Genomic DNA, 27,978 nt, shown 5'->3' with positions numbered 1-27,978 from the left:
AAGACGCGAAGGCTGGCTTATCCTCACCCAATGTTGCCTCTTTAGGGCGGGACCTAGTGAAGACTCAGAACCAATCAGCGGCGACGTCGCTTGTGCGACTCCACGTCAGCAGCAGCTGCGGGCAAGATGGAGGCGCTGATTTTGGTAGGAGCTGGAGGGCGGGTGGCTCCGCTGTGGTGTCCAGGGGGTCCGGGAGGTGGGGCTCATTAGCTGGGGCCGTGAGAAAGAGGGTTCCGGTCAGGCCTCGGGGGCTGAAGCTCCCGGTACCTGAACTATGCAAGTGTGGCCTACATGGGAACCAGAGCCGCGGAATAGAGTAGGAAGCCTTGCCGGAAAGAGAGCAAGAGTCGGTGGCAAAGTTAAAGAGAACATGCGGGGTCCTTAGGAGAATTCTGAGTGCACTGGATGGGGTGGGGTGGGGTGAGTTTCAAGTTCTCCCGGATGGTTAGTGTTGTGAATCATACCTACTTGAGTTTCCCCAAACCTCCATATTCGAGTCCCCCAAGTTTTAATGGCAGAATAGAGGTGTTTTGTCAGCCCCAGATCCACCTGTGGTGGTCAGAATTCGACTACCCTTTGGCAATTTCGTGTCCTGTTCCTTTACAAAACTTGTTTTTGTTTTCCTGTTAATCCTTAGTATGTAATTCTGTCATGATTGAGAATCAGCATTCCATCCAGGTTCAGGAATACTTGGTAGAGCTAGTGTAGATTTTGGACTATTTTTTTTCTGACTCCTTAATTTTCTCTTCTATTCTCTCTTTCTTCAGACTTTAGGAACTCATACCGTAGGATCCTTTGTCTATCTTTTTGCTTACACGAACGAGAATGAGAATTGTTATATAGAAGTGTATTAGCTCCTTTGTCCCTTGATCCTTTCTGCTTGTTCAAATAAAACACTGTCCCTTTAGAACAGGACCAGAGCATTTCTTTCTTTCAAGGCACTGACTGGCAGTTTGGAGACCTATGAGTCTACCTACCAGTGTCTGTGTGTAAGTGTAGGAATGTTTCTTTTCCTTTAGTTGGACTCCAGGATTGTTTCCAAGAGTCTTTCCTTAGCTCCTGTTGTTTTCATTTATATTCCTTGTAAGTGTACATATGAAACTCTTATCAGTAAAAGAAAAAAGTTTTTCCTTCTCTTTTATTTTAAAGGAAAAAAAGTTTTTTGTTTGTTTGTTTGTTTGCTTTTTTGGTTTTTCGAGACAGGGTTTCTCTGTATAGCCCTGGTTGTCCTGGAACTCACTCTGTAGACCAGGCTGGCCTCCACCTCAGAAATCCTGCCTGCTTCTGCCTCCCAAGTGCTGGGATTAAAGGCGTGCGTCACACTGCCCAGCTGAAAAAAAAGTTTTTTGAAACAGGCTCCCTCTCTCACTCTCTCTCCACCTCTTTTCCCTTTCCTGATGTCCTGGCTACTCATTATGTAAACCAGGTTGGCCTCAAACTCACAGAGATCCAGCTGCCTCTACCCTCCAAGTGGGGAGACTAGAGGTATATGCCACTACGCCAACTTGTTTTAGTTTTTTAACTGAGAGTTTCATATAGGTCTGACTGGAATCAACTTTGCCACGTAGACCTCCATACTCACCTGGCATTTTTGTGGGAGTTTGAACTTTGGTTTTCTTATTTGTATGACAAGCACTTTAACCACTGACCTATCTGTCCAAACCTCCTTAACTTCCCTTCTTTCAAATGCAAAGAGGATTTATTCTCATGGTATGAGTTGGACAAGTTGAAGCAAAATGTTTAATGTCTTGAGTAGTTCAAGTGTTTACTGTACCAGTCAATGAGGTTTTAAAAGTCTTGTGACAGATGTGGATAGTCTGTGAAACTGGTTTCCTTAGATGTTTTTAGCCTTTTTAATCAGGTGTGGTGGCTCACACCTGTAGCTCTAGCACTCAGGCTGAGGTCATATGGCTGCTAGTTTGAGGCCAGCCTGGGTAACAAATGAGGCCTTGTGTTATAATACCAAAATTAATGTAATTTAGTCAAACCAGCTTAAAGAGTGAGGAAGATGGTACTTGGGGAGCTCCTTTCCCATTGTTTGTGTTGGGCTGGGTGTGGTGCAGTGCTAAGAGCACATGGTCTAGCTGGCTTGCTGGCTTCAAAGGCCCCCTGTATCGCTCCTGGCACTGCAGTTGTATGGAGTGACCTGTCTTGTTTTCTCTCCCTTTTCACTCTCTCTCAGCCTGCTGCTTCCTCACTGCTCCCTTACAGCTGAACTAACCAGCTGCATGTAGTAACAGACCCTTGCTAACTGGTCTAGATACCTCTCACCTTTACTTTTAAAACTATACTGAGCCTTTGTCACTAGCACCTTATGCATGTACTGGGTTCAGGAAAGCAGAGCTGTAGGGAAAGACTCTTTCTAAGGAAGGGCAGTGCCAAAACTCCATTCCATTTTAGTCTTCTTGTTCTCTCAGAATAAATATTTTATTTTATTTTATTTTATTTTATTTTTGAAACAGTCTTATTATGTAGCCTGGGCTGGGCTTGAGTTTGTGATCTCCCAGCCTTACCAGGTTTCCAAAGTTTCTGTAGATTCTTACACCTCTTCACTTTGCAGAATTTTTCTTTCAGCCATGGGCTGTGTAAAGTTTTTGTTGATGATAAAATATAGGAAGCTATGGACTGTGGCTCCCACCTTTAATCTCAGTACTTGGCAGGCACAGGCAGGTGGAGGTTTGAGAGTTTGAAGCCAGCCTGGTCTACCTAGTGAGTTCCCAGGCAGTCAAAGCTGTGTAGAAAGACCCTGTCTCAATAAATAAATACCCCAAACCTCCAGGTATTAGTTTTTGTGTTGATTTTTAAAGTTCTTTTTTTTTTTTTTTTTGGCTTGTTGTTGTTGTTTGTTTGTTTGATTTTTTTTTTTTTCAAGACAGTGTTTCTCTGTGTAGCCCTGGCTGTCCTGGAACTCACTCTGTAGACCAGACTGACCTGGAACTCAGAAATCTGCCTGCCTCTGCTTCCCAACTGCTAGGATTAAAGGTATGTGCCACCACTGCTGGGCAATTTTTACAATTTTTAAAAAAGTTCTTGAGGATTAAACTATTGTCTTTTTATTTTTCTTCTTCTATGTTCTTTCCAACTTTATTTAATAATTTATTTATTTATTTATTTTTTGGAGACTGGGTGTCATTATATAGTCCTGCCTGGCTTGGATCTTGCTGTGTAGACCAGGCTGGTTTAAACTCACAAAGATTCTCCTCTGGCTCCTGAGTACTAGGATTAACATTGTTTGTTTCTGTGCCCACCATCACCACCACCACCATCATCATCATCACCACATTTATTTATCTTTTGAAACAGGGTCTTTTTACATAGTCATGGCTGTCCTGGAACTCCCTATGTAGACTAGGCTGTCCTCTAACTCACAGAAATCCACCTGCTTCTGCCTCACAAGTCCTGGGATTAAAAGCATATATTACCACACCTAGCCTTTTAATACTTTTTGTGAGAATAGGGTCTCATGTAGCCAAATCTGGCCTTGAACTCTTGACCCTTCTGCTTCTACTTCCTAAAGTGAAGAGATTACAGGGGTGAACCACCATAAACCATATCCTGTGTTGTTTTGAGGCAGGGTCTTTAAATTTATTTTATTATTTTATGTGTATATGTAGGTGGGTGCCCACAGAGCTCAGAAGAGGGTATGGGATCTTCTAGAACTGCAGTTACAGGCAGTTGCTTCTTCATGAGGGTATTAGGACTCAACTCAAGTCCTCTTCGAGAGGCAGGAGGATTTTGAGTTTGAAGCTAGCTTGAGCACATGACAAGACCCTGTGCCAAAAAAGAAAGCAGCAAGCAAAAATTCAGGAAATCTCTGAATCTGTACTGAGCTAAAGAGTTTACTGTACCGTACTGAGAAGCTATTCTTAGAGAGGACGTGCTGTTACGCTGCCTCCAAGTTTCCTCCTCTTGCATTTCTGCTTGCTGGTTTGGTAGGACCTCTGGGGAAGTCTGATCAAACATGTTCTGGCTTCATTTCCACAAGGTACACAACTGTACAATGTTGAGAAGAGGAAAGGGAAGATCAAGAGGGCCAAGAAATGGGTCAAAATCTGCCTTGGTCTGGGCATTTCTAGGTGTCAATAGATTCCTTCATTGAGGTACTTTATAGTGGATCCTTCTCAAATTAAGCAACCAACCTTGGGGGATAGAGAGGTGGCTCAGTGGTTAAAAACATTTGCTTTCTTGCACTCCAGCATCCATATGGTGGTTCATAACCATCTGTAGCACCAGTTTCAGGGGATCCAACACCATCTTCATCTTTTTGTTGTTGTTGTTTTGTTTTGTTTTTCGAGACAAGGTTTCTCTGTATAGCCCTGGCTGTCCTGGAACTCATTCTGTAGACCAGGCTGGCCTCGAAGAACTCAGAAATCCGCCTGCCTCTGCCTCCCAAGTGCTGGGATTAAAGGCGTGTGCTACTACCGCCTGGCTCAACACCATCTTTAAATATTGAAAAAAGCAGTGCAGCCTTAGTTCATAATTGGATTTACCACATCTTCTTCCAGTCCTTTGTCTCTCAGTTTCCAGCCTGTTTCTGACCTCAGTCCACTCTGCTTCTCTTTTTGCTGGCTCTCCTGTTCTCAGTTGTTAGTGGAGAGGAATCTTCAGGTTGCCATTCTCCGTCTATAATCTGGCATCTTAATAACTTACACTTTCCTTTGCTTTTTTCCCCCCATCCTCAAAGCTATAGCAGTTCAGATGCTTAAAAACTTTGTGCAGCCGGGCGGTGGTGGCGCACGCCTGTAATCCCAGCACTCTAGGAGGCAGAGGCAGGCGGATTTCTGAGTTTGAGGCCAGCCTGGTCTACAGAGTGAGTTCCAGGCCAGCCAGGGCTATACAGAGAAACCCTGTCTCCGAAAAACCAAATCAACAACAACAACAAAAAAAACTTTGTGCAGAGCTATTTTTTTCTTCCTATTTCCAGGTTTTAATTTCTGAGTTCGTTTCCAGTGTTTTACAGATTAGACCTCAATTCCATTCATTGTCTCCCCTTAATATTTTATCCTAAAACTGACAAAAATCCTGATTTCCACATCTCACTTAAATACCAGGCCATCTAAAGTGCACCAGGATGTATGTGTATCTAGAGGAGGAAGCTGTAGGACACATTGGTGACTCAAAGGTTGACATTGTTTCGGTGGCCTTTGCTTCCTGAATCATCTTAATGGGGCTTTTGTTAAATTCCTTTGGCACTAACAGTGGAGGTACTTGGCCTGAGTGCCCCCCTCCTCCTGCTTTGGGTGAAGGTATCAATTACATTAAGCCCCCAAAGCACTCCCATCTTGCCCTGGCAGTCCCCTGTGCCCCTCTCCCAGCTGCGTCCTTGCTGGTGCTTGGCCCCTCCATTTCGTTAGGAGAAGCAATCTCCTCATTCCTGCGCTGAGGAGATATATTTCTCAGCCAGGGCTTGAGCGGTGCCAGCACTACCCCCGGTGAGGTCCCTAGCAGCCATAAAAATTTTTATTGTGATTATGTTGGTGTCGGGGTGTCCATCTGGGTTATTGCACACCTAGTTTAATTGATTGAAGTTTAATTTATTGACACTTCAAATTAAATGATCAGAATAAACTGTGCTGTTACTCTGGCCGGCTTGTTTTAATGGTTGATTGCTGCAAGCAGACCTTGGCTTGAACTAAAACCCCAAAAGAGTAATTGACGCTGCTTCTAACTCTCCCCATGTCTTGCCCTCTAAGAAGACCTCGTTATAGATTTCCGACGTATTTATTTATATATTTTTCTCCTCTCCTTCACAGTGGTGGGAAAGGGTTGGTCCCTGGCAAGGTATAAATTATATCAAAGGTCTAGGGGAGCCATTACATGGTCAGAAAGGGAGGAGGCAGCCTCTACATAAAGAAAATCAGACCCCAGAGTGCCAAGTCTTCCCTAGGAGGCAGATTGTGGGTGCAGTTGCCCACCTATGTGAGGGAGCCTCAACGCAGGCTGGGCTCTTTCTCATCTGTGTTCTTACTGATATTTCTTAGTCCATTGCCATGGCAAGGCTGGTATTGGCAGGGTATTGACAGAAAAACTAAAGGAAAGAGGAGCTGGAGGGGACGGTAAAGATAGAACAGGCATCATCAGGACTGGTGCAGCCATTTACGGTGGAATAATGAAGGAATACAGCTGATGAAGATACCCTGGGAGGCTAAGTCCATGCATACTGTGAGATGCCAGTGTTGGCAAAGGTCCTCCAGATTTCCCTCTTTTGGGGTTGGTCAGAGTGGTTAAATGGTTAGATTTCTTCTGCCCTTACATTTAGTAGCCTTTGACACCTTCCTGTCTTGAGGAAATCCTTTTGTGTAACTTAATTCATGTGCTGCAGATGAAAGCTTATCTCGGTGCTAGGAATGTAGCTCAATTGGTAGAGTGCATACCTGGCACCCCATAAATGGGGTAAGGTGGTACACACTGTAGTTTCAGTACTCAGTAGATAGAACTAGAAAGATCAGAAATTCAAGGTTATCCTCAGCTACATGGGAACTTGAAGCCATTCTGGAATATCTGAAGACCATAAGTGGACCTAAGCTAATGGAGAATGTCTTGTAACTCCCAGCACTTGGGAAGCTAAAACAGGATTCCTGGCCCGAGGCTAAAAGTTTGAGGTCAGGCTGAAAAATCATAGTAAAATCCTGCCTTGAAAAAGAAATGTGGCTGGGCGGTGGTGGCGCACACCAGTAATCCCAGCACTCTGGGAGGCAGAGGCAAGCGGATTTCTGAGTTCAAGGCCGGCCTGGTCTACAGAGTGAGTTCCAGGACAGCCAGGACTACACAGAGAAACCCTGTCGCTGGAGAGATGGCTGAGAGGTTAAGCGCGCTGGCTGTTATTCCAGAGGTTCTCGTTCAATTCCCAGCAACCACATGGTGTCTCATAAAGAGATCTGGCACCCTCTTCTGGATGTGCAAGGCAGAACATTTTATACATAATAAATCTTTGAAAAAAAAAAAGAAAAAGAAAGAAAAGACTTTAGGGTGTTTTAAATTTACATGTCCAGTCAGGCATGGGCACAGGCCCTTTCTAATACTAGAGAGGCTTAACTGGAGGATTACAAATTCCAGGCTTGGTGTTTGGGCTATATTCTGAGACCCTGTCTCAGAATATACAAGGGCTGGGGATATAGTACAATGATAGCATTGGAAAGAAAAAGAACAAAAGGTGTCTCTAGTCCCTTTTGATTTTTTTTTCCTTTGCTGAATAATATTTAAGTGTGGGCTTCTGAAGTATCCAATTTAGGTGGCAGGGTATTCTGATGTAGCTCTCAGGCCTGGTTGTACATCTGATTTCAGTTCACCTGGTTGTCAGCATTACTACCTCATTTATGTGAATTCTTTTCACTGATAATGGCTGAATTGTGTGACCCTTGGGGTGGGGGAATTCTTCAGTAGCTAGGTGTCCTGAGTTTTCAGAAAATACTTGGGGAGCTGAGCTATAGTGGTGCAGGCCTTTAAATCCCAGCACTTGGGAGGCAGAGGCAGGTGGATCTCGGAGTTTGAGGCCAGCCTGGTCTACAGAGGGAGTTCCAGGAAGGCCAAAGCTACAAAAAGAAGCCCTGTGTGTCTGTGTGGAGGGGGGGAGAATAAGATGAAGAAAGAGTAGGAGGGAGGGAAGGAAGGATACCTAGGGGTCTGGAGAGATGACTCAGCATGTAAGAAAAGCACTTGTTGCTTTTACCTAGAACCCAGGTTTGGATCCTAGCAACCACAGGAGATCACAACCTTCTCTAACTCATACATGTAAAATAAATCTGTTTTACAATAAAAAAAAAAACAATTAAAAAAGGAAAGAAAAGAGAAGAGGCTTGTTGTGCGATTTGGTCACCAAAGCTGGCCACAGAAAACTGGGGGATGGGGGTAGGGTTGTATGGTGCTGACCCTTACTCCCCCTTCTGGCTTGTGTGAGATCCTTGGTCATATTAACTTATAAAGGCCACACATTTTTATTGAAATTGTTAACTGGATGAAGGCAGAAAATCATTTCCTCAATTTTTCCTCTTCACATTCAAAAGACTGTTTGGCTTTTTTGAACAGTCTCAACGGTGGCTGACCCAGATCTCACTATCTACCAGGGTGTCCTTAGACTGACAGAGATCAGTCTGCCTCTGCCTCCCAAGGATTGGGACTAAAGATAAGGGCTACCAACCCGGGCTCCTCACCTAATCTTATCTTCAGAGGATTGGATTTTAAACCTAGTTCAACTAGTAGGTTTTTGTTTTATCAGCTTATCACCAGGGTCTGCTGTAATTTTTTTAAAGGCACTAACCCTAGCTAATCTAGGTCCAGCCTTTCACTTCTATGAGGAAGTTGAGTATCAGAGAAAAGGAGGGGAACATTTGAGTTAATAACTTACCTAGAATTCAGAGATGCCAGTTCCTTTTGCCCCATGCCTGGGCTCTCCATGTTTCCTATCTGTATGGGGTAGGAAGGTGTGTGTGTGTGTGTGTGTGTGTGTGTGTGTGTGCAGGCATGGTGAATGTGTGCACATGTGTAGAGGGTGGGTTCTAAACTCGGGTGCCATTTCTCCCCAGCAGCCAGCCATGTAGTTGGTTTTTAATTGTTTTGTGTTTTGTTGTTATGTTTTGAGACAAGGTTTCTCTGTATAGATTTGGCTATCCTAGAACTCGGATCTAGAACCAGGCTGGCCTTGAACCCAGAGATCCACCTACCCCAGTGCTGGGATTGACAGTGCATATGATTAAATGTACAAGTACTTGCACCAACTGAACTATCACTCCAGATTTTTTTTTTTTTTTTTTGAGACAGAGGCTTGTGAACTTATGTAGCTGATGATCTTGAACTTTGGGTCGTCACACCTATACCTCTTGAGTGCTAGGATTACAGACTGTGATGCCATGTCTGGTTTTATATAATACTAAAGATTGAACCCAGGGTTTCATGAATGCTAGGGAAATACTATAACAGAGCCATAGTCTCAGTTCCTAAGAAGATTCCTTCTAAATATGACTTTCTGCCATCGATACCTCCTGAATATGTGTTCAGTTTCCTCTTTATAACCAAAATTTGGTCTCATATAAGCTAGATAATTTCTCCAGGACCTATGGGTCTTTTTAAGATAGGGTCTCATTATATAGCCCCAGCAGGCCTAAAACCCTTTATGTAGACTAAACTGGCCCTGAACATACAGAGAGCTCCCTTTTCCTACCTCTTGAATGCTGCAATTAAAAGATTTGCCTGCCTCATGGGGGTCTTATTTTCTGAGATTTTTGTTGTGTGGTTTTTGTTTTTGTTTTTGTTTTGTTTTGTTTTTTTTGAGACAGAGTTTCTCTGTATAGCCCTGGCTGTCCTGGAACTCACTCTGTAGACCAGGCTGGTCTTGAACTCAGAAATCCGCCTGCCTCTGCCTCCCAGAATGCTGGGATTACAGGCATGTGTCACCATCGCCTGGCGTTGTTTTGGTTTTTAATGTGTCTCTGTGTGTGAATGTCACTTGTGTGGGGGTGCCTGTCACTTGTCTGTGAGTGCCTGTGGAGGCCAGAAGAGGGTGTCAGATCCCCTGGAATTGGGAATCACAGACAGCTGTCTGTTGTGGGTACTGGGAACCAAACTCTGGACCTGCAAGAGCAGTAAACACTCTTAACTGCTGGTCCACCTCCTCAGCCCTGTGAGTTTTTGTTTTTTGGTTTATTTGTTTTTTTAATGCGTTTATTATTTTGTTTTTGGTGCTGCGGGAATATAGCACAGTGCATGCTAAAGCATATTCTGAGCACAGAATCCACTAGTGAAGCCCCCGAGCTGTGTTTCCCAAAACTAAATAAATGCTGTCCTTGTCAAAACTTAGCTAAATTTTCTTTCCATCTGAACTCTATAGGCTTCTGTAGTAAGTTAGCACTCTCAGTCCTAGCACACCTTTTAGTTTAAAAAAATGTTAACTCACGGTTAGGTAACAATACCTGCATAGCCATGTGGTGCTGGGGGTGCTATCTAGGAATTTCTCCTAATTTTGTTTTGCTTTTGAGACAAAGTCCCACTCTCTCCTAGGCTGGCCTGGAGCTCACTATGTAGTCCAGATTGACCTTTTAACTCGTGATCCTGCTCATCCTTCTAAGTGCTAGGGTTACAGGTGTGTGTACTTTGAAGGGCTCTCTTAGTTCTAATTCTCTAGGTTTCATTTTATAAGTAGGATTGAAAGGAGACCATCTTGTTACCATTGTTAATTGGTGCATCTATTGCTAAGCCTAGCCCTTTTACAATGTCCCAAGAATATCTTTGTAAATAGGGAACACAGAACTTTCCAGGAATCTCAGAAATATTGTGTTTGTTTGTTTATTTGTATTTGTTTTGTTTTTAGTTCTGTTTTATATGTACAAATGTTTTGTCTATGCATATATGGGCACTGTGTGCATGCAGTACCTTCAGAGGCCAGAAGAGGGTGTCAGAACCCCCTGGAACTGGGAGCTGGGATCTGAACCTGAGTCCTCACACTTAATTCCATAGTTTTGTTTGTATTTGTTTTGAGACAAGGTCATTTGTCCCAGCCTGTCCTAGAATTTGACAAGTTGATGAGGATGTACTTGAACTTCTGATCTTCCTGCATCTAGAGTTACAAGCATGTGTCACTACTGTTAGCTTTCCATGTTTTCTTTTACAAACCTGTTTCTATTAGCTTTATTTAAAATACAAAATGCATACAAATAGAGTTTGGTGGGGTTTTGTTTTGTGTGTGGATTAAACACAAGGTCTTACACCTTAGGTGAGCACTCTGCCCAAATAGCTTAGGCCCCAAACCACTGCCTTTCTAGCACTGTTGCTTGGGCTGTAATCCTGAGAAAGCTGTGTGTCAGGCAGGAGGCCCACAGAGGGCGGCACTGGGAAGGACTCTTTTTTTCCTCTAGCCTTCCCAGTATAGGCCTTGGGGCTCCAGGCCTGATGTTCCCACCAGGTTTCTGGAGACTCTGATTGGGATCAGAGAGTTAGTTGCAGCAGCCTAGATGCTTGTAGAATGACATTTCAGCTGTCCTGAAGACAGCTTTCTTTCTAGTTTTCTTGATAATAAAAACAGACATGAAAATCTATCCCTGCCACTCCTCCTTCTACAAACCAGTCTGTCTATCCATCATTTACAGGCACTCTTAGCATTTGAGGTGAAGTTCTGTTATACACTCAGGCTGTGGCTCTGAAAGTCAGTGCATCACAGAACTTTGTCTCGAAAGCTTTCTAGCAGCTGCCCATTTGGGGAGTGAGAGGGAAGAAAATATCTTTTCAGTCCTTTGAATATGGTCCTAAGATTGTTGGGTCTTTTTCAAGAGTCAGTATTTAATGCATTACATAGGCAAAGTAGTCCATTGTCCAGGAAGTTCATTTCTTAGTACCCGGGAGTTGTTTATAAACATGTCCTTTGCAAAGCTTAGAGCAAAGTTACATTATTAGTAATGGCTTCTGGAGCCTTTAAATTGGCTGGTTTTATGACATGAAGGGAACTCTCAGGCTTCCCCACTCACTCCTGCGAGGTAAAGGCATAGGGTGGAGTGGGGCCAGCTACAACAGAAATGAGGATAGCTGGCTCTACTGCAGCATGGTGGCTCCTTTAAGTGGCATTCTACTTCCTACTGAATACCCCAACTTTCCTTGTTGCGGTTCTTCATTTGCAAGTTTGAAATGGTCAGACTTTGTTCTGCCTTCCCTCTTCTTCCAGAACTTTAGTGCCTGAAAGCTGGTCTGGTCTCTCCTTTCTACCTTAACCTGTCTTTTATCTTGCCCAGGAAGACCCAGTATTTCTGTTTTAAGGTTTCTTTGATCATATCTTCTAGGCAGCCAGTGAAAAGAGCCAGGAGCAAACTCTGGGCTGTTTCTCTGTTGTTAGCATGGTTGTATGGTTGTGTAGGTGCTTAGATAGTTCTGGCCACAAGAACATTGGCTTGCCCACTTGGCAGGTGGCCATTAGGAATTTTGGCTTCTGTGAGGGTGGGGTGTGTGTGTGTGTGTGTGTGTGTGTGTGTGTGTGTGTGTGCGTGTGTGTGCGCGTGCGCGCTCTCCCATTCCTTCCAGGAATACCAGAATCTGGCTGCAAGAACAGTCACCAATGCCAGACTAAGGTCCAGTTTCAACTTGTAGGCAGCTAGCCCTGTGTGGTTGCCATGAATGTGGATGGAGGGGCACAACCATTTCTTTCTGTTAAGACTTTTTGTCCGTTAAGGAAATTCAGTCCCATTGAAGGCTCCATTTTGATACTTGAACAACCAAGTGGCTATAGAACAGAGCCTGCTCTGTGGGATGATCTTTCTGTGTGGAGCTAGGAGTTAGAAGAACAACTTCTGTTTGTGGCTCTTAGACTATACTTGAGAAGACATCCCTGTGCCAGACAGCACAGTTCCCCAGTTGCAGAGGAAATGCTCTTTCCTTTATTCCAGAGAGCAGTGGCTAGGGTGGGCAGTTTTCAGTGTATGAGAGGAGAGGGTGGGTTGGCCATAATATCATCCCAAAATAGTCTAACTACAAAATCCACTTAGATGCAAAATCCAGTTATGATACATCATCATGCCAAAGATTTCTTTTTAAACTTTATTCTCAATTTTGAGCAAATATTGAGAGTTCGGAATATGCCAGGCATTGCTCTGTATACTTAAGATGAATTAATGAACAAAATACAAAAATTGGTAAATTTTTTGGTTTGTTTCTTTTTATTTTTTGAGACAGGACCTCATCAAAAATTACCATCCTTAATTCAAATTAGATGGACATGAAACACACACCTGTAATTAGGAAGTAGTAGGTGGATTAGGTTCAAGGTTATCCTTGACTATATTTTGGAACTACATAGCATAGCCTCCTGCCTTATTAAAAAAAAAAAAGGAGAAAGGCCAGGCGGTGGTGGTGCACACCTGTAATCCCAGCACTCTGGGAGGCAGAGGCAAGCGGATTTCTCAGTTCAAGGCTAGCCTGGTCTACAGAGTGAGTTCCAGGACAGTCAGGTCTATACAGAGAAACCCTGTCTTGAAAAAACCAAATCTAAAAAAAAACAAACAAAAAAAGAAAGTAAGTGGGGCTGGAGAGATGGCTCAGCAGGTAAGAGCACCAACTGCTCTTTTGAAGGTCATAAGTTCAAATCCCAGCAACCACATGGTGGCTCACAACCATCCATAAAGAGATCTAATGCCCTCTTCTGGTGTCTGAAGATAGCTACAGTGTACTTACAGATAATAAATAAATCTTTTTTTTTTTTTTTTAAGTAAATTGGGAAAATAAAGCTTGCATTTCTTAGACCGTTTTCTTTCCTTCCTTCCTTTCTTTCTTTCTTTTTTTTTTTTTTTTTTTTTTTGGTTTTTTGAGACAGGGTTTCTCTGTGTAGCCCTGGCTGTCCTGGAACTCACTCTGTAGACCAGGCTGGCCTCAAACTCAGAAATCTGCCTGCCTCTGCCTCCCAAGTGCTCAAGTGCTGGGATCAAAGGTGTGTGCCACTACTGCCCTGCTCTTCTTTTTTTTTTTAATTTTTTTTCCCTAAAGATTTACCAATTTTATGTATGTGAGTACACCATTTCTCTCTTCAGACATACCAGAAGAGGGTATCAGATCCCATTACAGATGGTTGTGAGCCACCATGTGGATGTTGGGACTTGAACTCAGGACATCTGGAAGAGCATTTGGTTCTCTTAACCACCATCCCCTTTTTTTTTAATTTTTATTTTTGAGACAGTACTTACTTGTATAGCCCTGGCTGTCCTGGGACTTGCTTTGTAGCCTTGAGCTCAGAGATTTGCCTGCCTCTGCCCCCCGCCCCCCCAAGTTCCAAGAACTCCTGGGATCTTATACTGTTTTCAAAAGACTGGGTTAGTGAGCTGGAGAGATAGGCCAGAGTCCTGGCGTCTGCCTAGTGGTGGCGGCACATGTCTTTAATCACAGCAACTAATGGTACAGAGCCAGTCAAATCTCTGAGTTTTAGGCCAGCCTGGTCTACATAAAGTGTTTCAGTACAGCCACAGCTATACCGAGAACTAGAACACTGGCTTTTAAGCTGGGTCTGGTGGTGTACACTTTATTTATTTATTTATTTATTTATTTATTTATTTATTTATTTATTTATTTTGTTTTTTGGATTTTTTTTTTTTGAGACAGGGTTTCTCTGTATAGCCCTGGTTGTCCTGGAAATCACTTTGTAGACCAGGCTGGCCTTGAACTCAGAAATCCACCTGCCTCTGCCTCCCAGAGTGCTGGGATTACAGGCGTGCGCTACCACTACCCGCCTTGGTGCTATATACTTTTAATACCAGCAGTAGCAAAGCAAAAGGCAGACAGATCTCTGTGAGTTCAAGGACAACCTGGTCTGCACAATGAATTACAAGACAGCAAGAGCCTCATAGTAAGACCCTGTCTCCAAAACAACAAACAAGCACTACCAACAAAATCTACTGGTTTCTCTTCTAGAAAACCTAAGTTCAATTACTAGCACCCACATGGTATCTTTAATTCCAGTTTTATGGGATCCTGACACCCTCTTCTGGCCTCCAAGGGCACCAGTCATGCAAGTGGTAAACAAGTTTACATGTAGACAAAACAGCCATACACATTGAGGGGGAAAAGTGATGGTACTCTGGAGGCAGTCTTGTGGTTTCAAGGCCAGCTGGGCTACATATTGAGAGACCCTATCTAAATAAATAGATAAATAAATGTTAAGAAAAGAAAAGCCTGGGTTAATACCCACTTCTCTTGAGCTAGGGTTGCTTCTTTTGCATGAAGCCCCACTTCTCCAAGAGCCCTACTTTACCTCTGTCAGGCTGCAGTCTCTAGATCCTTTGTAGTAATTCTTTCTTCAGCCTCATGTCTTTGTTAAACTTATATTTTGAAGATGGGTGAGTTTTGTTAAGACTAGGAGAGCAAAGCAGATAGTCTTGCCTTGAACCAGAGACAGTGAGTAGTAGTCTTGGTGAGACTTCAAATTCTGTGAGTGGTGGAGGCCTTCTGTGCACAACACCAACTGCTCTCCTTTCCTTTTTCCTTCTGAAAGTTGTGAGGGTAGAGAAGAGAACACCAGGCTCGACAACTTTTCCCAAGTTATCTGTTTGCAATTGAAGAAAGGTGTTAAAGTGTGACCACTACAGCTAAGCTGTGATGGCTTCTTGAGAGCCAGTATCAGCAACTCTGTGTCACTCTGGGAAGTTTGTCATTCAGTTTTACAGGGGGAGGGACTAGGGATGAAACCCAGGGCTCCCTGCTCACAAACATACACTATAGCACTGAGTTACTTAGTTCCATTCTTGGTAGTAGAAGAAAACTCCCTTCCTGTTATTTTAGCTACCTCCCAGACCCTGGATGTCTCAAATATTTTCCTGTTTTACCATACTTAAGATTCAGGTTGATTTTTGTTCTACCCGATTAAGTGGTAATGGTTCATACATATCGAGGAAGGGTTTTCATATGTGAACTTTTGGACAATGTCTGCCTTAGAACCAGTGTGTGTGCACACACAATCCTGTTCTGTGTGTGGATGGCTTAGAGTGGCTTGCTTTAAGCTTCTGCTTTGGGGCTGCAGTGACTTCCGAAGGCATTCATCCCTCTTCAAAAGAGTAGTGCCTGTTCATTAGCATGGTCGCATTTCATGCCCACCTGTGTGGGAGGCCAGGAAGAATGGGTGATTTAGAAAATGACTTTGCCTTAGGACCTGGAAATAAGAGCACGGTGAAGGCCTGTGAGCCTGAGCCTGTCTCTCTGGGCCTTGGTTTTTCTCAGGGGGGCATATTAGACCTAATCATGCTACAGTAGGGGACACACAAACCCCTGTGTGACTCTTTGGCTCCCAGTGGGACCAGGGAAAGAAGGTTTGCTAGTAGTGATGTCCTCAGAACTGAAGATGTGTTCATGTTTCTTCAGGAGCCCTCCCTGTACACTGTCAAGGCCATCCTGATTCTGGACAATGATGGAGACCGACTCTTTGCCAAGGTGAGATTTGCTTTCATGTTAATTTAGGAGCAGAACAGAAACATTGGATAGTTAAATGTCAGGATTGGACGTACTAACTCAAATTCTTCAGGAGTGTGATGATTTTGAGAATTCTTTCACATTACCTTGACTACTCCAGGTAAATCCAAGTTGGCAATCTTCTGTACCTTAGAAGGTTTTCTGCCTTCTGTGATCACCTTCATCAGGGCAAGGAAGAGTTTTAGAACCTTAATTCCAGAGCAAAACACTATCTCAATGCTAGAAGCCTCCATTTATGTCTGTTTTATCTATCCCTTCTGCCCCCGACTCCATTACCTTGTCACTTGGCCTGAGTTTTTCAGGGAGTCCTCCAGTTTCTGACTTCACCAAGCTGCATGCCTCAGTGAGCTGTTACTAACTTTGGGTGGATTGAGAGGAGAAAGGACACCCTTCTCCTCCCTTTTCCCTCTCCTGTAGAAATATCTCCTGTCCCTGGTGTATTAACTCTGGTTGAGCAGAGCATAAATCAATCAGCAGGTGGAGATTAGTTAGAATTCACCAGCTGTTCCTCCATGTAATTGGATGTAACTATGCAGGACACCTTTGGAAACAGTTATCCAGATACTAAATGCCAGACCTGTCATAGGTCTTCAGCTGACTGCGACGGATTAGCCCCTAAAGAGCAGGCGGTTTAGCCGCCTGTATCTCCGCCCCCTTGCTGGGAGTGCTTGGGAGTGGGCTTAGTAAAGTGCAGGCTGCCCACTTCTCTCAGCCAGTAGAAAGAGCCAAGATGTTCAGGGCACGAGGCATGAATTTGCCTTGCTGAGGGAGAGATGGTCTTCCAGCCAAGTGGTCATGTGCACATCTTTAATCCTTGCCCTTGTGTATTCAGGGAGGCAGAGGCAGGCAGATCTACAGAGTTCCAGGGCAGCTAGGACTACACAGAGAAACCCTGTCTCAAAAAAAAAAACAAAAACAAAAAGAAACCTACTAGTCTTCCTGCAGTGAGGGAGAGTGTGAGGAAGCTTCTCTGCATCTACTGTTCCTTGTTTCTCCTCCACTGTCCCTGACAAGAAAAGCTCCTAGGAAGTTTGTGGTGGAAGTGTCCTTGAGAGAGCTGGTGGGTTTCTGCCCTCAGTGTATTAGAAATGACTCCTAGGATTGTAAGATTGATTATAGCACAGCCCTTCCCTGCTTTTTGTTTGTTTGTTTGTTTGTTTTAATTTATTTCTTTTATGTGTAAACTTGTTAGAGAGGTCAGAGAACAACTCGCAGGAGTCAGCTCGCTCTGTCTCCCATTCTGATTCTGAGGCTTGGCAGCAATTAGTTTCTCTTTCTTCCTCTCCCTCCCTTTCCCCCTCCCTCCTTTCCCCCTCCCTCCCCCCATTCCCTGCCTCTGTAGTCTTTGCTTCTCTGTCTCAGTATTCCTCTGTTTCTGCATGTCTTGAAGGGGTCATGCAAGATCCCAAAGTAGAACACTAACTGATGGTTGTGGCTCACAGCTATGATGACCCAGCCCTGTCTCCTTTCCCTCCTACTAGTACTATGACGACACCTATCCCAGTGTCAAGGAGCAAAAGGCCTTTGAGAAGAACATTTTCAACAAGACCCATCGGACGGATAGTAGGTCATTCTTCACCATTCCCTGTGTTCGGGGAACCACGGGAAAGGGGTGTCAGCAGGACTGCAGGAAAAAAAGATAAAATGACTCTGCCTCCTCTTTTTTCCCTCCTCCCCTCATATAATAAACTCTTCAGAAATGTAATGGGGAGGTGAGTGTACCTCACACGGGAATACCGTGCTAGAAGCTTGGCTGTTAGCTACCTGTCTAGTCCCTGGATTTATGAGCCTCACTTGACAAATTTAACTGCAGCTCTGCTTATTGTACCGCATCCATTAGGGCAGGTAAATGGAAGCCTGTAAAGGTGACCGCTCTGCATTTTTACCTCCGAAGGATCGGCTGGTATCGTGCCTCATACACAGGGAGGGAAGTAGGTGCAGTGGGGGAGGGAGAGCTAGAGAACATAGACTCCCCTGAGTTTCTAAGTCCCTTCTGCTACCCCTCAAAACAAATAGCTTCAGTGCTTGGAGGTCATTACAGTTGGCCTTTCCTTGGCCCCAGGAATTCATGGAACTCCTGTTCTGCTGCCTCTTCTCCCATCGTTCAGTTTCTGCTTTCTTCCCCCAGGTGAAATTGCCCTACTGGAAGGGCTGACAGTGGTCTATAAAAGTAGCATCGATCTCTATTTCTATGTGATTGGCAGTTCCTATGAAAATGAGGTGAGAATCGCCATGCATATGCTACCTCTGATGCCACTTCTGAAACCCCAATGGGACACAGCTACTGGCTTGGGGCTTTGGAGAGCCACATTCCTCTACTATCTGGCAAGCTCATAAGGAGGTCTGTCAGAGAACCCTGTCAGTCTTACAGAAGAAATGGCCCAGCCAAAGAGTCAGTCCAGAAAGGAAGTTTTCTAGGTCTTTTTTTTTTTTTTTAAATAAGGGGCAGGATCTTACTGTATAACACAGGCTGTTTTCAAATCACATCTATTTTCCAGGTGCTGGAATTATAGATGTGAACTACCATCTCCAATTAGGATATACATTTATATGTTATTAATATTTTTTCCTGCATGGTGGTGTATTAGATTTTGTTTGTTTCTTTGTTTTTGTTTTATTTTGAGACTGTTTCACACTGTAGCCCAGACTGGTCTCAAACAATGCAATCCTCCTGTCTCAGCCTCTCCAGTGCTGAGAACTACTATGCCAAGTTCCAATGGTGGTTTTTGTTTTTTGTTTTATGTGTGTGTGTGTGTAGGGGGCATTCGAGACAGGGATTCTATGTGTAGCCATGGCTCTCTTAGAACTCATTCTGTAGATTAGGCTGACCTTGAACTCTCAGAGATCCATGTGCCTCTGACTCCTAGGTACTAGAATCAAAGGTGTGCGCCACTGCCTCTACGGCTCTGCTAGACCACGGTGGTGGTTTTTTGTTTGTTTGTTTGTTTAAGTTTTAAAAATTTTATTTTAGCCAGGTGGTGGTGGGGCACGCCTTTAATCCCAGCACTTGGGAGGCAGAGGCAGGTGGATTTCTGAGTTCGAGGCCAGCCTGATCTACAAAGTGAGTTCCAGGACAGCCAGGGCTACACAGAAAAACCCTGTCTCTAAAAAAACCAAAAAAAATTTTTTTTATTTTACATGCATTGGTGTTTTTGTGTGAAGGTGTGTGAAGGTGTTGGGTCCTCAGGCACAGGATTTCCAGACAGTTGTGAGCTGCCATGTGGGTTCTGGGAATTGATCCCAGGTCCCGTGGAAGAGCGGCCAGTGCTCTTAACCTCTGAGTCACCTCCCCAGCCCCCACCCACAGTGTTTTTTAAAGGTAGATTTCTGAGGTGTAATCAAGGGTGTGCATGTGTAAGTGTGCCATGGTGAAGCCATACAGTATGAAGGGGGTCACTTGATGAAGTCTCATGGTATAGGTGGGTCTGTAGGTATATTCCTAACCTTTCTGTATGTGGGAAGGTACTCACAACTTCTGGGAGAGTAGACAGGTACATAAGCTACCAGATAATTTTCTATCACAGTTAAGACTTTGAGAGACTAGGTCCTGCTGAACTCTTACTGCTTTGTGTGTGCTCTGTGACGTGCATTGTTTAAGCTTGGCAGCATTTCTGTAGGTTGGAGGCGTTATTGTTTTTGTTTTGCCAATGAGGAAACCATATTATAAAGAGCCATATAAAATTACTTGTATTTGGCTTTTGTCAAACTATAAAAGTAGCTGTATGTGTGATTCAGCTCACTCTCTCCAGGTTACACATGTAGAACAAACTGGGATTCAAACCCAGTTTTGACTCTCGAGCCCAAACTGGAACTAGATGTGTCGTTTAGTAGTGGAGTGTTCCCATCACAAATTTGAAGTCTCAGATTTGATCCTTAGTACTGATTCTTTGTTTTACTTTGTTTATTCTTTTGTTTGTTGTTTTCTTTTAGACAGGGTTTCTTTGTGTAGCCTTGGCTGTCAAGAAACTGGATTTTCCAGGCTGGCCTTGAATTCAGAGATTCACTGCTTCTCCTTCTGAGTGCTGAATCAGAAAAGCATGTATGACCACACCTAGCTCTGAGTACCGTTTTTTTAAAAAGGACTTTTCACCACCTTCCTCTGATCTCAGCTCTTAATTAGTTAATGATTTCTCTCTTTATTAATCCATCAGGTAGCATGATAAAGGCATAGGGGTAGGGGCTGAAGAGATAGTTCAGCTGTTAAGAGCATTGGCTGCTCTTCTAGAGGACCTGGGTTTGATTCCCAGCACCCATATGGGAGCTCACAACTGTCTATCACTCCAGTCTCAGGGAATCTGGTGCCTTCTTCTGGCCTCTTTGGGTACTGCCCATACGAAGTAGACAAGACATAGTTTTAGACAGACATGTATGTATATTAAATAAAATAATTATTAAAAAGGCATAGAGGCAGAGAGGCATGGCAGTGCACACCTATTATCCCAGCACTTGGGAAGTACAGGCAGGATAATTAGGAATTTAGGATTGACGTCAGTTACATAGGTAGTTCAAGACCCACCAGGGCTGTGTGACAGATTACCTCAAAAAAGCAAAACGCAGGTGGAAATATTGCTTAGGGTTAAGAATGCCTGCTGTTGTCAGGGAGTAGTGGTACACACCTGTAATCCCAGCACTATGGGAGGCAGAGGCAGGTGGATTTCTGAGTTCGAGGCCAGCTTGGTCTACAGAGTGAGTTCCAGAACAGCCAGGGCTACACAGAGAAACCCTGTCTCGAAAAACCAAATCCAAAAAAAAAAAAAAAGAATGCTTGCTGTTCTTTCAGAGTACTTGAGTTTGGTTCCTAGCACCCATGCTGGGCAGCTCATACCTCCTGCTTCAGCAAGATCCTCTGTAACTCCTGCCCTCTTCTGGAATCTATGGGCATTCCTGTGCACATGCCTGTAAAACACACAGAAAGAAAGTAAATCTTTAATAAAAAGTAAATATACAGAGGACTATACACATAGAGGACTATACCAGCAAAGTTCTGTCTCAGTTTCTGCGTTAAAGAAGCCTCCACTTGTGGAATTGCTTAGCAGAACTAACTTTTCTGAGAAACCAGAGTCCTGCTGCTGTGCTTGCCTGTCACATTATATCTCTGGCCATTTGTGAAAGCTTATGCTTCTTACTGAGTAATAAAGTGGAGGTTTGTTTTGGGGTAGCAGTTTTAGCCTTGAACTCCTTCTCCTTTCTCAACAGCTGATGCTTATGGCTGTTCTGAACTGCCTCTTCGACTCCTTGAGCCAGATGCTGAGGTGAGCAGCCATTCTCATTTTAAATTTGGAAGGGAAGGACCTATTCCTTAGAGCCAGAGATTAGTGGGAAATCAGAGCCACACTGGGGAATTGGTTCAGTGTAAGAAATAGACTTGCTGTTTGGGGATAACTGTGTGGAGGTTTAGGTGGAGATAATGGTCCTCACATGGAATCATTCTCTTACTAAGGGAGGAAAGAGAGTCCTTTACTCAGGAAGAATATTCTATTCTCTGTTTCCTTTGGCTGTACTGATGATTGGATCCAAGAGTAGGCAACTGTTCTACCACTGAGATTCTCACCCAAACCTTTTCTTTATTTTATTTTTTCTTTTAATTTAAGACAAGGTCTTAGCCGGGCAGTGGTGGTGCATGCCTTTAATCCCAGCACTTGGGAGACAGAGGCAGGTGGATTTCTGAGTTCGAGGCCAGCCTGGTCTACAAAGTGAGTTCCAGGACAGCCAGGGCAACACAGAGAAACCCTGTCTTGAAAAATACCAAAAACAAAAAAAAAAAAGACAAGGTCTTACTAAGTTGTCCAGGCTGTCTTAAGACTCTCTTAAGACCCAGGTAACCCTTGAACATGTAATCCCTGCTTCAGCTTCAGGAAAGTTCAGAGAACAGACGTGGACCTAGAATGTATGCCTGTACCTACTCTTGTCATGTCCAGTGTAACTCTGATGGTGTTCTGAGCCCCAGGTGCTTTCCTAGGCTTGTCCTCTGGGTTTGAAGAAGGGAAGTGACCCAGGTGAAACTTCTCTACCTTGGAAATGGGGGAAACACTACCAGTTTTCCATTACTAGCCCTTTCCCTGGACACAGAATGGGCCCACTGTGCTCTTTGCCCTCTTTATCTCCCCAGTAGCCCTCTGTTCCCATGCACACAAGCAAGAGAAGATATAAGATACTTTCTCTGAAAACATTCAGGGCTCTGAACTTCAGCCACAGCAGCTCCTAAGAGTGAACACATTTTAGAAATCCATCTGGAGTAGAACAGCGGGTGCTCTCAGCCCACAAACCAGCAGGCCAAAGGCTCAGGTTTCCTCAGGAAGGGGGGTGATTTATTTCCCAGCCAGGTGAATGAATAGACTTCATTTCGGGTAATCTAGAGAAAGAGTCATACTGACGGATGTGACAGGCCACATGCACCAACCACCGGATCTGTGGCTGGTAGATGCAGCCCTTGACTGTTCCTAGCCCCTCCTTGGCCTTTGTGTTAGAACTTGAACAGACCTGGGGGGAGGGGAGAGGCAGAGAGACTTCAGAACTTTCTCAGAGCTTGAATGCAGAGGGTTTTACATTCCACTCCTCCCACCTTTGTACTATCACCAACTATGAATTTTTTTTCCTACCTTCTATGTCTTTTTACAAGCACCTTCAGCAGCAGCAGTAGCACTCTGGATAAGTAGCCAGATAACTCTGGATAATAGGAGTTAGCTGTTTGGGATAGCCCAGAATGTCAAGATTCTGATCATTCAGCAGTGTAAAAGGCCCGTCTTACCTCACTCCCTTCAGTGGGTGGGTGGTGGAGACAGTTATTGATCAGGGTTAGGATCCCTTGTTCAGACAGTGTCCCAGGATTCCTTTCACACACAACCTGATTTTTCTCTTCTTTTGGGGATTCAGAAAAAACGTAGAAAAGCGAGCTTTGCTGGAGAACATGGAGGGGCTCTTCTTGGCTGTGGATGAAATTGTAGATGGAGGGTGAGTTCTCTGCCCTGCCTGGATTTGGAGTGGGGAGGGGAGGTGGCTACCCCTCTTCCCAGTCGACTGGGCTGACCAGCTAGTGATCCTGACTGACCTCACAGCAAATTGGTCCCTTGGAACTGGACTGAGCAAACAACCATCTTCTTTGTGTTTGTAGGGTGATCCTAGAGAGTGACCCCCAGCAAGTGGTGCACCGGGTGGCTTTGAGGGTAAGCAGGGGTGTGCATTCCCATCTCTCTACAGGTCCTCCTAAGCCAGGCTTGCTGGGTGTAGCTGAGGGTCCAACTCATACATACATCCTACCTTCTCCTGTCCTCTTCACATGAATATATCATTCTCCTGGCTTCTCCATCTCTGTGTCCCAGAAAAGCAGAAAACTCATTTATGTTTCTAATGTGGCACCTAGCATTTTTATATGGTCTTTCCACAAAATGGGCTTTTTTTTTTTTTTTTTTTTTTTTTTTTTTTTGGTTTTTTGGATTTGGTTTTTTTTCGAGACAGGGTTTCTCTGTATAGCCCTGGCTGTCCTGGAACTCACTCTGTAGACCAGGCTGGCCTCGAACTGAGAAATCTGCCTGCCTCTGCCTCCCAGAGTGCTGAGATTACAGGCGTGCGCCACCACTGCCTGGCAAAATGGGCACTTAATTATGTTGAATGAACAAAGAAGTAAAAGAAACCTTAATATTCATGGTTCTAAAACTATAAACTTGAGGTTGGCTTGTTGCCTCTTGAAGATAGATCCAGTCACCAGAGGCAGAGGAGTGTCTTAGTCTGATGGAACCCTCAGAAAGTACTTAATTGCCAGCACCTCAACCCTCCTTGGTGCTAGTGATACCAGAAAGGCAGTCACTGAGTTAATTGGAGGAATCTTTGTGTCTGCTGGGAGATGACAGTGCAGAGAATCCACCTGTAAATTGTATGGTGCAGACATGTCTGAGCAAAGGCGTGCTACCAGTTCCCAGAATGTCCCAGCTCTGACCTCCACAGAGTGAAAGCTGCCAGTGCTGGGTAATAGGAAGTCTTCTTCCTTAACTGCCATGGGCTCCATTTGCATAGTTTAATCTTCTCCTCTAACATATGTCTCTATGTGGCAAGAGAGAGCCCCCCCTCTTGCTCCCCCCTTTCCCTTCTGAGGCTGCTGTTACAGCAGTTTATTTCTTCAAATTAACATGCAGTCGTTACCCGTCAGGCCTTGCGGGATCCATTAACTACCCCTGGTTCCCTCCACCGCCACCCCCATATTGATATTCAGGGAAGGTCTTCTCTGACTAGGGAATCAGGTCCCCCACCCCAGAGTTGAGGGAGGTGAGGATCAGATATCCTGCTGATTACTTGGAATGAAATAAATCTTTTAAGAAGTCATCCTGCCTTTAAGTGGAAGATGGATAAAATGATCCTTTGTGTTCACAGTCCCTCTGGCCGAGTAAATTGTGGCTCAGTCTTTGGAAGGAGTTGAGAAGTTTAGGGCATTTGCCTGTTGTCAGTTTAAAAAAGCACTTCTTCATTCTCCAGTCTAAGTGCTTATCTCTGTATACAGGGTGAAGACGTCCCCCTTACAGAGCAGACCGTGTCTCAGGTATGACTTTCTTCCTTCCTCCTCTCCACATGGACAGAGACTAACTAGCAGGAGCCCCCAACCTGCCAAGTCTGAATTGAGACCTCATACTTAGTTAGCTTCCTTGGCTCCCTCTCATTCCAGAGCACTGGGACTCATTGGACATTGTCCTAGGCTCCCCTTGTCTCCCTTTACTGTGATCAGGACTGTCAGCCTTGCTCTGTACCCTTCAGACTGTCCCTGCTTGATACCTCAGACGGTGATTTATTCCCCAGCAGAGGCTTGCCTTAAGCAGATGGTCTATGTGCATGTGAGCACACACTTCTCTTTCTCTTATTATTCAAATGAGGACTGAGCTGAAAATGCATATTCTGGAATATGCGGGCTTCGCAGATCCATCCTTCTACCTTGACTGCAGATAGATTGTCTGCTTGACCTGGAGGCCTACATTGAAGTGGTTCTGGTTTTGCCCAGTAGGAACCCTCATCATCTGGATGTGTAATCCCCTCTTTATAACGTGTGTCCAGTAACCCCCAGCTTTTTTTTTCTTTCCTCCCAGGTATATCTCTTCTCTCTTCATCCCCCCAGTGGATTTGAATTCGGGGGGAATTTCCCAAACTGACAATCCTCTAGGGCCTTAGAGAGCTTCCTCCTATTCTTCCACCCTTGGGATTTTCTATCCCCTGTTCTTCTAAGGAGAGGGAAGGCAAGTGTGGGGAAGGAGAGCCTCAGCCTACTCACACCCTGTGGCTTGCAAGCCCCCCTCAGTGCTGCCTTTGTCTCCACAGGTGCTGCAGTCAGCCAAAGAACAGATCAAATGGTCCCTCCTTCGGTGAAGGTGTTCTGAGCCCAGTTCCTTGCCCCTCAAAACCTACATCTGCTGTGACTTCTTATCCAGGCCCCCAATTTATGTCCTTAGGGTCATCTTGGAGAATCGAAATGGATTCTTGTGTCTCTATACTTTCTGGGGTTCTTTCCCCTCCCTCTCATAAGAGTAAAGTCCCCAGCAGATTTGAGTGAGTCAGGGGAAGCACCCTCTTCCTACTTACACTGGTCTCTCCCCCACCCTCACCCCACCCCCTCATTCTCTCCTTGGTTTCTTGGCTCTTTACTGTGGCTGTACTTCAGATCATCAAAGCAAGAGAAAGAATGTGCTGAGTGTTTTCTTCCCTGTGCCTTAAGGGCCCTCATCTCAGCAGCCCATATATCCAGCAACGGGAGGACTCCTAAATTCAGCACGAGTGGGTTTGGAGTGGCAGAGGTCATACATTCTTTGCCTCAGCTTCTCTCCTTCCTGGCTGCCCTATCCTCTGCCTTAGAAGAAATGGGAACAACTTAATAGGGTGGGGACAGAGCTGCAGAGGAGCAGTGATGTAAAGGCTCTTGGAGCTTATGAAGTGCAGTCTCTACCTTGATCTGACCTTCAGCCTCAAAGCTGCTGTATCTGCACATGGTACTGAGAACATCTCTCTAGGTCTGTACCACGCCTCTGCCTGTATCACCTGTGAGATCTTTGCCTGGTGTGGTCTCTGTCACCCTGGAGCAAAGCCAGACCTTGGAACTAAAACTATTTAGTCCCTAGAAAAGTTTCTGCTCAGAACTGAGGATGGAAAGGGCCGTAATGACATTAGCCTTGCCGTGTTCCTTCTCATTGACAAATTCACATTCCTCTGTCATGGTTCTACAATTTGTTGAGTTCCCCCTCTGCATCAGTCTTCCCCGGAAATGGAGGGTCTGGTGCAGTGCCTTTCCTCTGAGGCTTGGATTCCTGTTCTTGGATATAATGTTGCCCCTTGACCCCCACATCCCTGTGAAAATGACTTAAGAAAAAAAGGTTTCAGAGCAAGCGTTCTGCCCCATGCATTGGCTGAAGTGGGCAGATTGGAGGCGGCCTCTGCAAGAAATGGAGCCAGGCGAAGTCCACCTTGTACGCTGCTGTGCGGCAAAGGAATAAAGTGAATCTCTTCCAAACTGCCTTTGTGTGATGGTTCTGTTCCTCCGTTTTTTGGCTGCTTTTCCTGTTCCTCTAGCCCCGCCCCCCCCCCCCCCGCGTACCCCACCTCTTATAATATTTCTTCCTTTCTACCTCAGAGACTCTCCAGCAGTCCCCCCTACCCCTAATTTACAGGGCTGTTTGCCTCCTTGGCATCTCTAGTCCCCTCGCCTGGAAATTGGCGCCAGGGGTGGGGTGGGGATGGTATTTTCTCAGTGGGAGACTCAGGGAACTGAGTTCTTCCCCCCACACCCCCAAAGCCAGCTGCCTGCTCCCGCCTCAGCCATTAGTAACCCGGAGACGCGCACCTGCGTGGAGGCTCTCCTCCAGCCCCTGCTCCCTTCCCGCACCTCCCACTCCTCTGAAACGGCGCTGAGCGGGTTATTTATCGGAGCCTGCGCTGCTCCAGAAGGTCAGGACTGTGGTGTAAATAACCTCTTCTCGCCATTTCCCCATCCCTCCAGAGCCTGCTCCCCTCCCCCTCCTCTACCTTTATTCGCACAAATGAATGTGGCTGGGCTGGCGCAGAGCCTGGCCCTGCATCTTAATGGGGCGGTGAGCTCACAAGATGGATTTAGCTGGGGGTTTTATGGTTGCTGCAGCGACAGGAGAATGCTTTGGTTTTCTTTCCCCCTTCCTCTGCAGGATTTTAAGGAGGGGCATGCCCGTGCGGGGACTCCTCCTCACCCCTGAGATTTGTAGGGTCTCTTCAGTCACCTCTACTGTTCTAACATGGGTCTGCGAACCCAGGACTGACAAGGAAAAGGGGAAGGAAGGAAGGAATAGGGGTAGGAGGGAAGCAGAGTGGGAAGAACCGCTCCAACACAGGATGAAGCCTATGGTTTGAACAGTCCTCCTTTTATGGAAACCTGAGAAGCACCTGGGCCCAGGATCCCTCTAAACAGATAGAAAGCTGTATGCTGGACCACTCCTGTTTGGGGCCCTCCCTGCACTGGAAGCTGGAGGCCTGGTGGGAGAAGAGCTATGATCCCCTCTATTTTTGGCTGTCTGATCTGTGAGAAGCAGTGTCCAGCTTTATATCCCCCATACTGCTTCTCATGGCCCGTTCAGCCTTTGATTTGGGACAGCAGAGTTAGAGAAGTTAGAATTGAACAGCAGCATTAGAACGGAGTTGAGGGCTCATGAGCAGATATATCAACAGGAGTGTAGTTCTTTCTGTTCAATTCTCAAATCCCCAACTCTCTACGATTGTTTCTCCAGCCTTCTGTTTCCCACCAAGACTGAAGTTTTGGTGCCCTGGCCTACCCTGTCCTCTCTCGAGCAACTTTCATTTGGGACTCTGCAAGCCCATCCTTAGCACTAACTAAAACAGACACAACAGTGGCTTGGACTGTCTGCTTTGCCTCCTCCTCCTCCTGTTTGTGAACCTTTCCCTCTTCCCCTGGGGATTCTTCAGAGGCCCTCCTCCCTTCTTCGGAGGCCCTCCTCCCTTCTTCCCCTTTGGCTGGGAAAGAGACTACAGCCTGAACAGTGCCAGACACCTGCCTGCCAGATGTGGCGATTCCCCACGCTGCCCCTACCCTGCTGTCTC

The 27,978-nt window shown here is 45.1% G+C and overlaps 1 protein-coding gene across 1 annotated transcript; it reads left to right on the top strand.

Annotated features, from left to right (window-relative positions):
- Positions 1 to 45: 45 nt before the first annotated feature.
- Positions 46 to 26,404, top strand: Copz1 (COPI coat complex subunit zeta 1). Its single transcript, XM_052160345.1, has 9 exons — positions 46 to 144; positions 15,817 to 15,885; positions 17,406 to 17,487; positions 18,053 to 18,144; positions 21,121 to 21,176; positions 22,798 to 22,875; positions 23,036 to 23,087; positions 24,416 to 24,454; positions 25,222 to 26,404. The coding sequence occupies exons 1-9, from the start codon at positions 127 to 129 to the stop codon at positions 25,267 to 25,269; spliced, it is 534 nt and encodes a 177-aa protein (XP_052016305.1). The 5' UTR covers positions 46 to 126; the 3' UTR covers positions 25,270 to 26,404.
- Positions 26,405 to 27,978: the final 1,574 nt, after the last annotated feature.

Source organism: Apodemus sylvaticus, chromosome 17 (genome assembly GCF_947179515.1).
Source record: "Apodemus sylvaticus chromosome 17, mApoSyl1.1, whole genome shotgun sequence".
In the NCBI taxonomy this organism is placed as follows: domain Eukaryota; kingdom Metazoa; phylum Chordata; class Mammalia; order Rodentia; family Muridae; genus Apodemus; species Apodemus sylvaticus.
The sequence above is the reverse complement of the archived record's forward strand: the minus strand, read 5'-3'. Positions and strand labels throughout refer to the sequence as shown.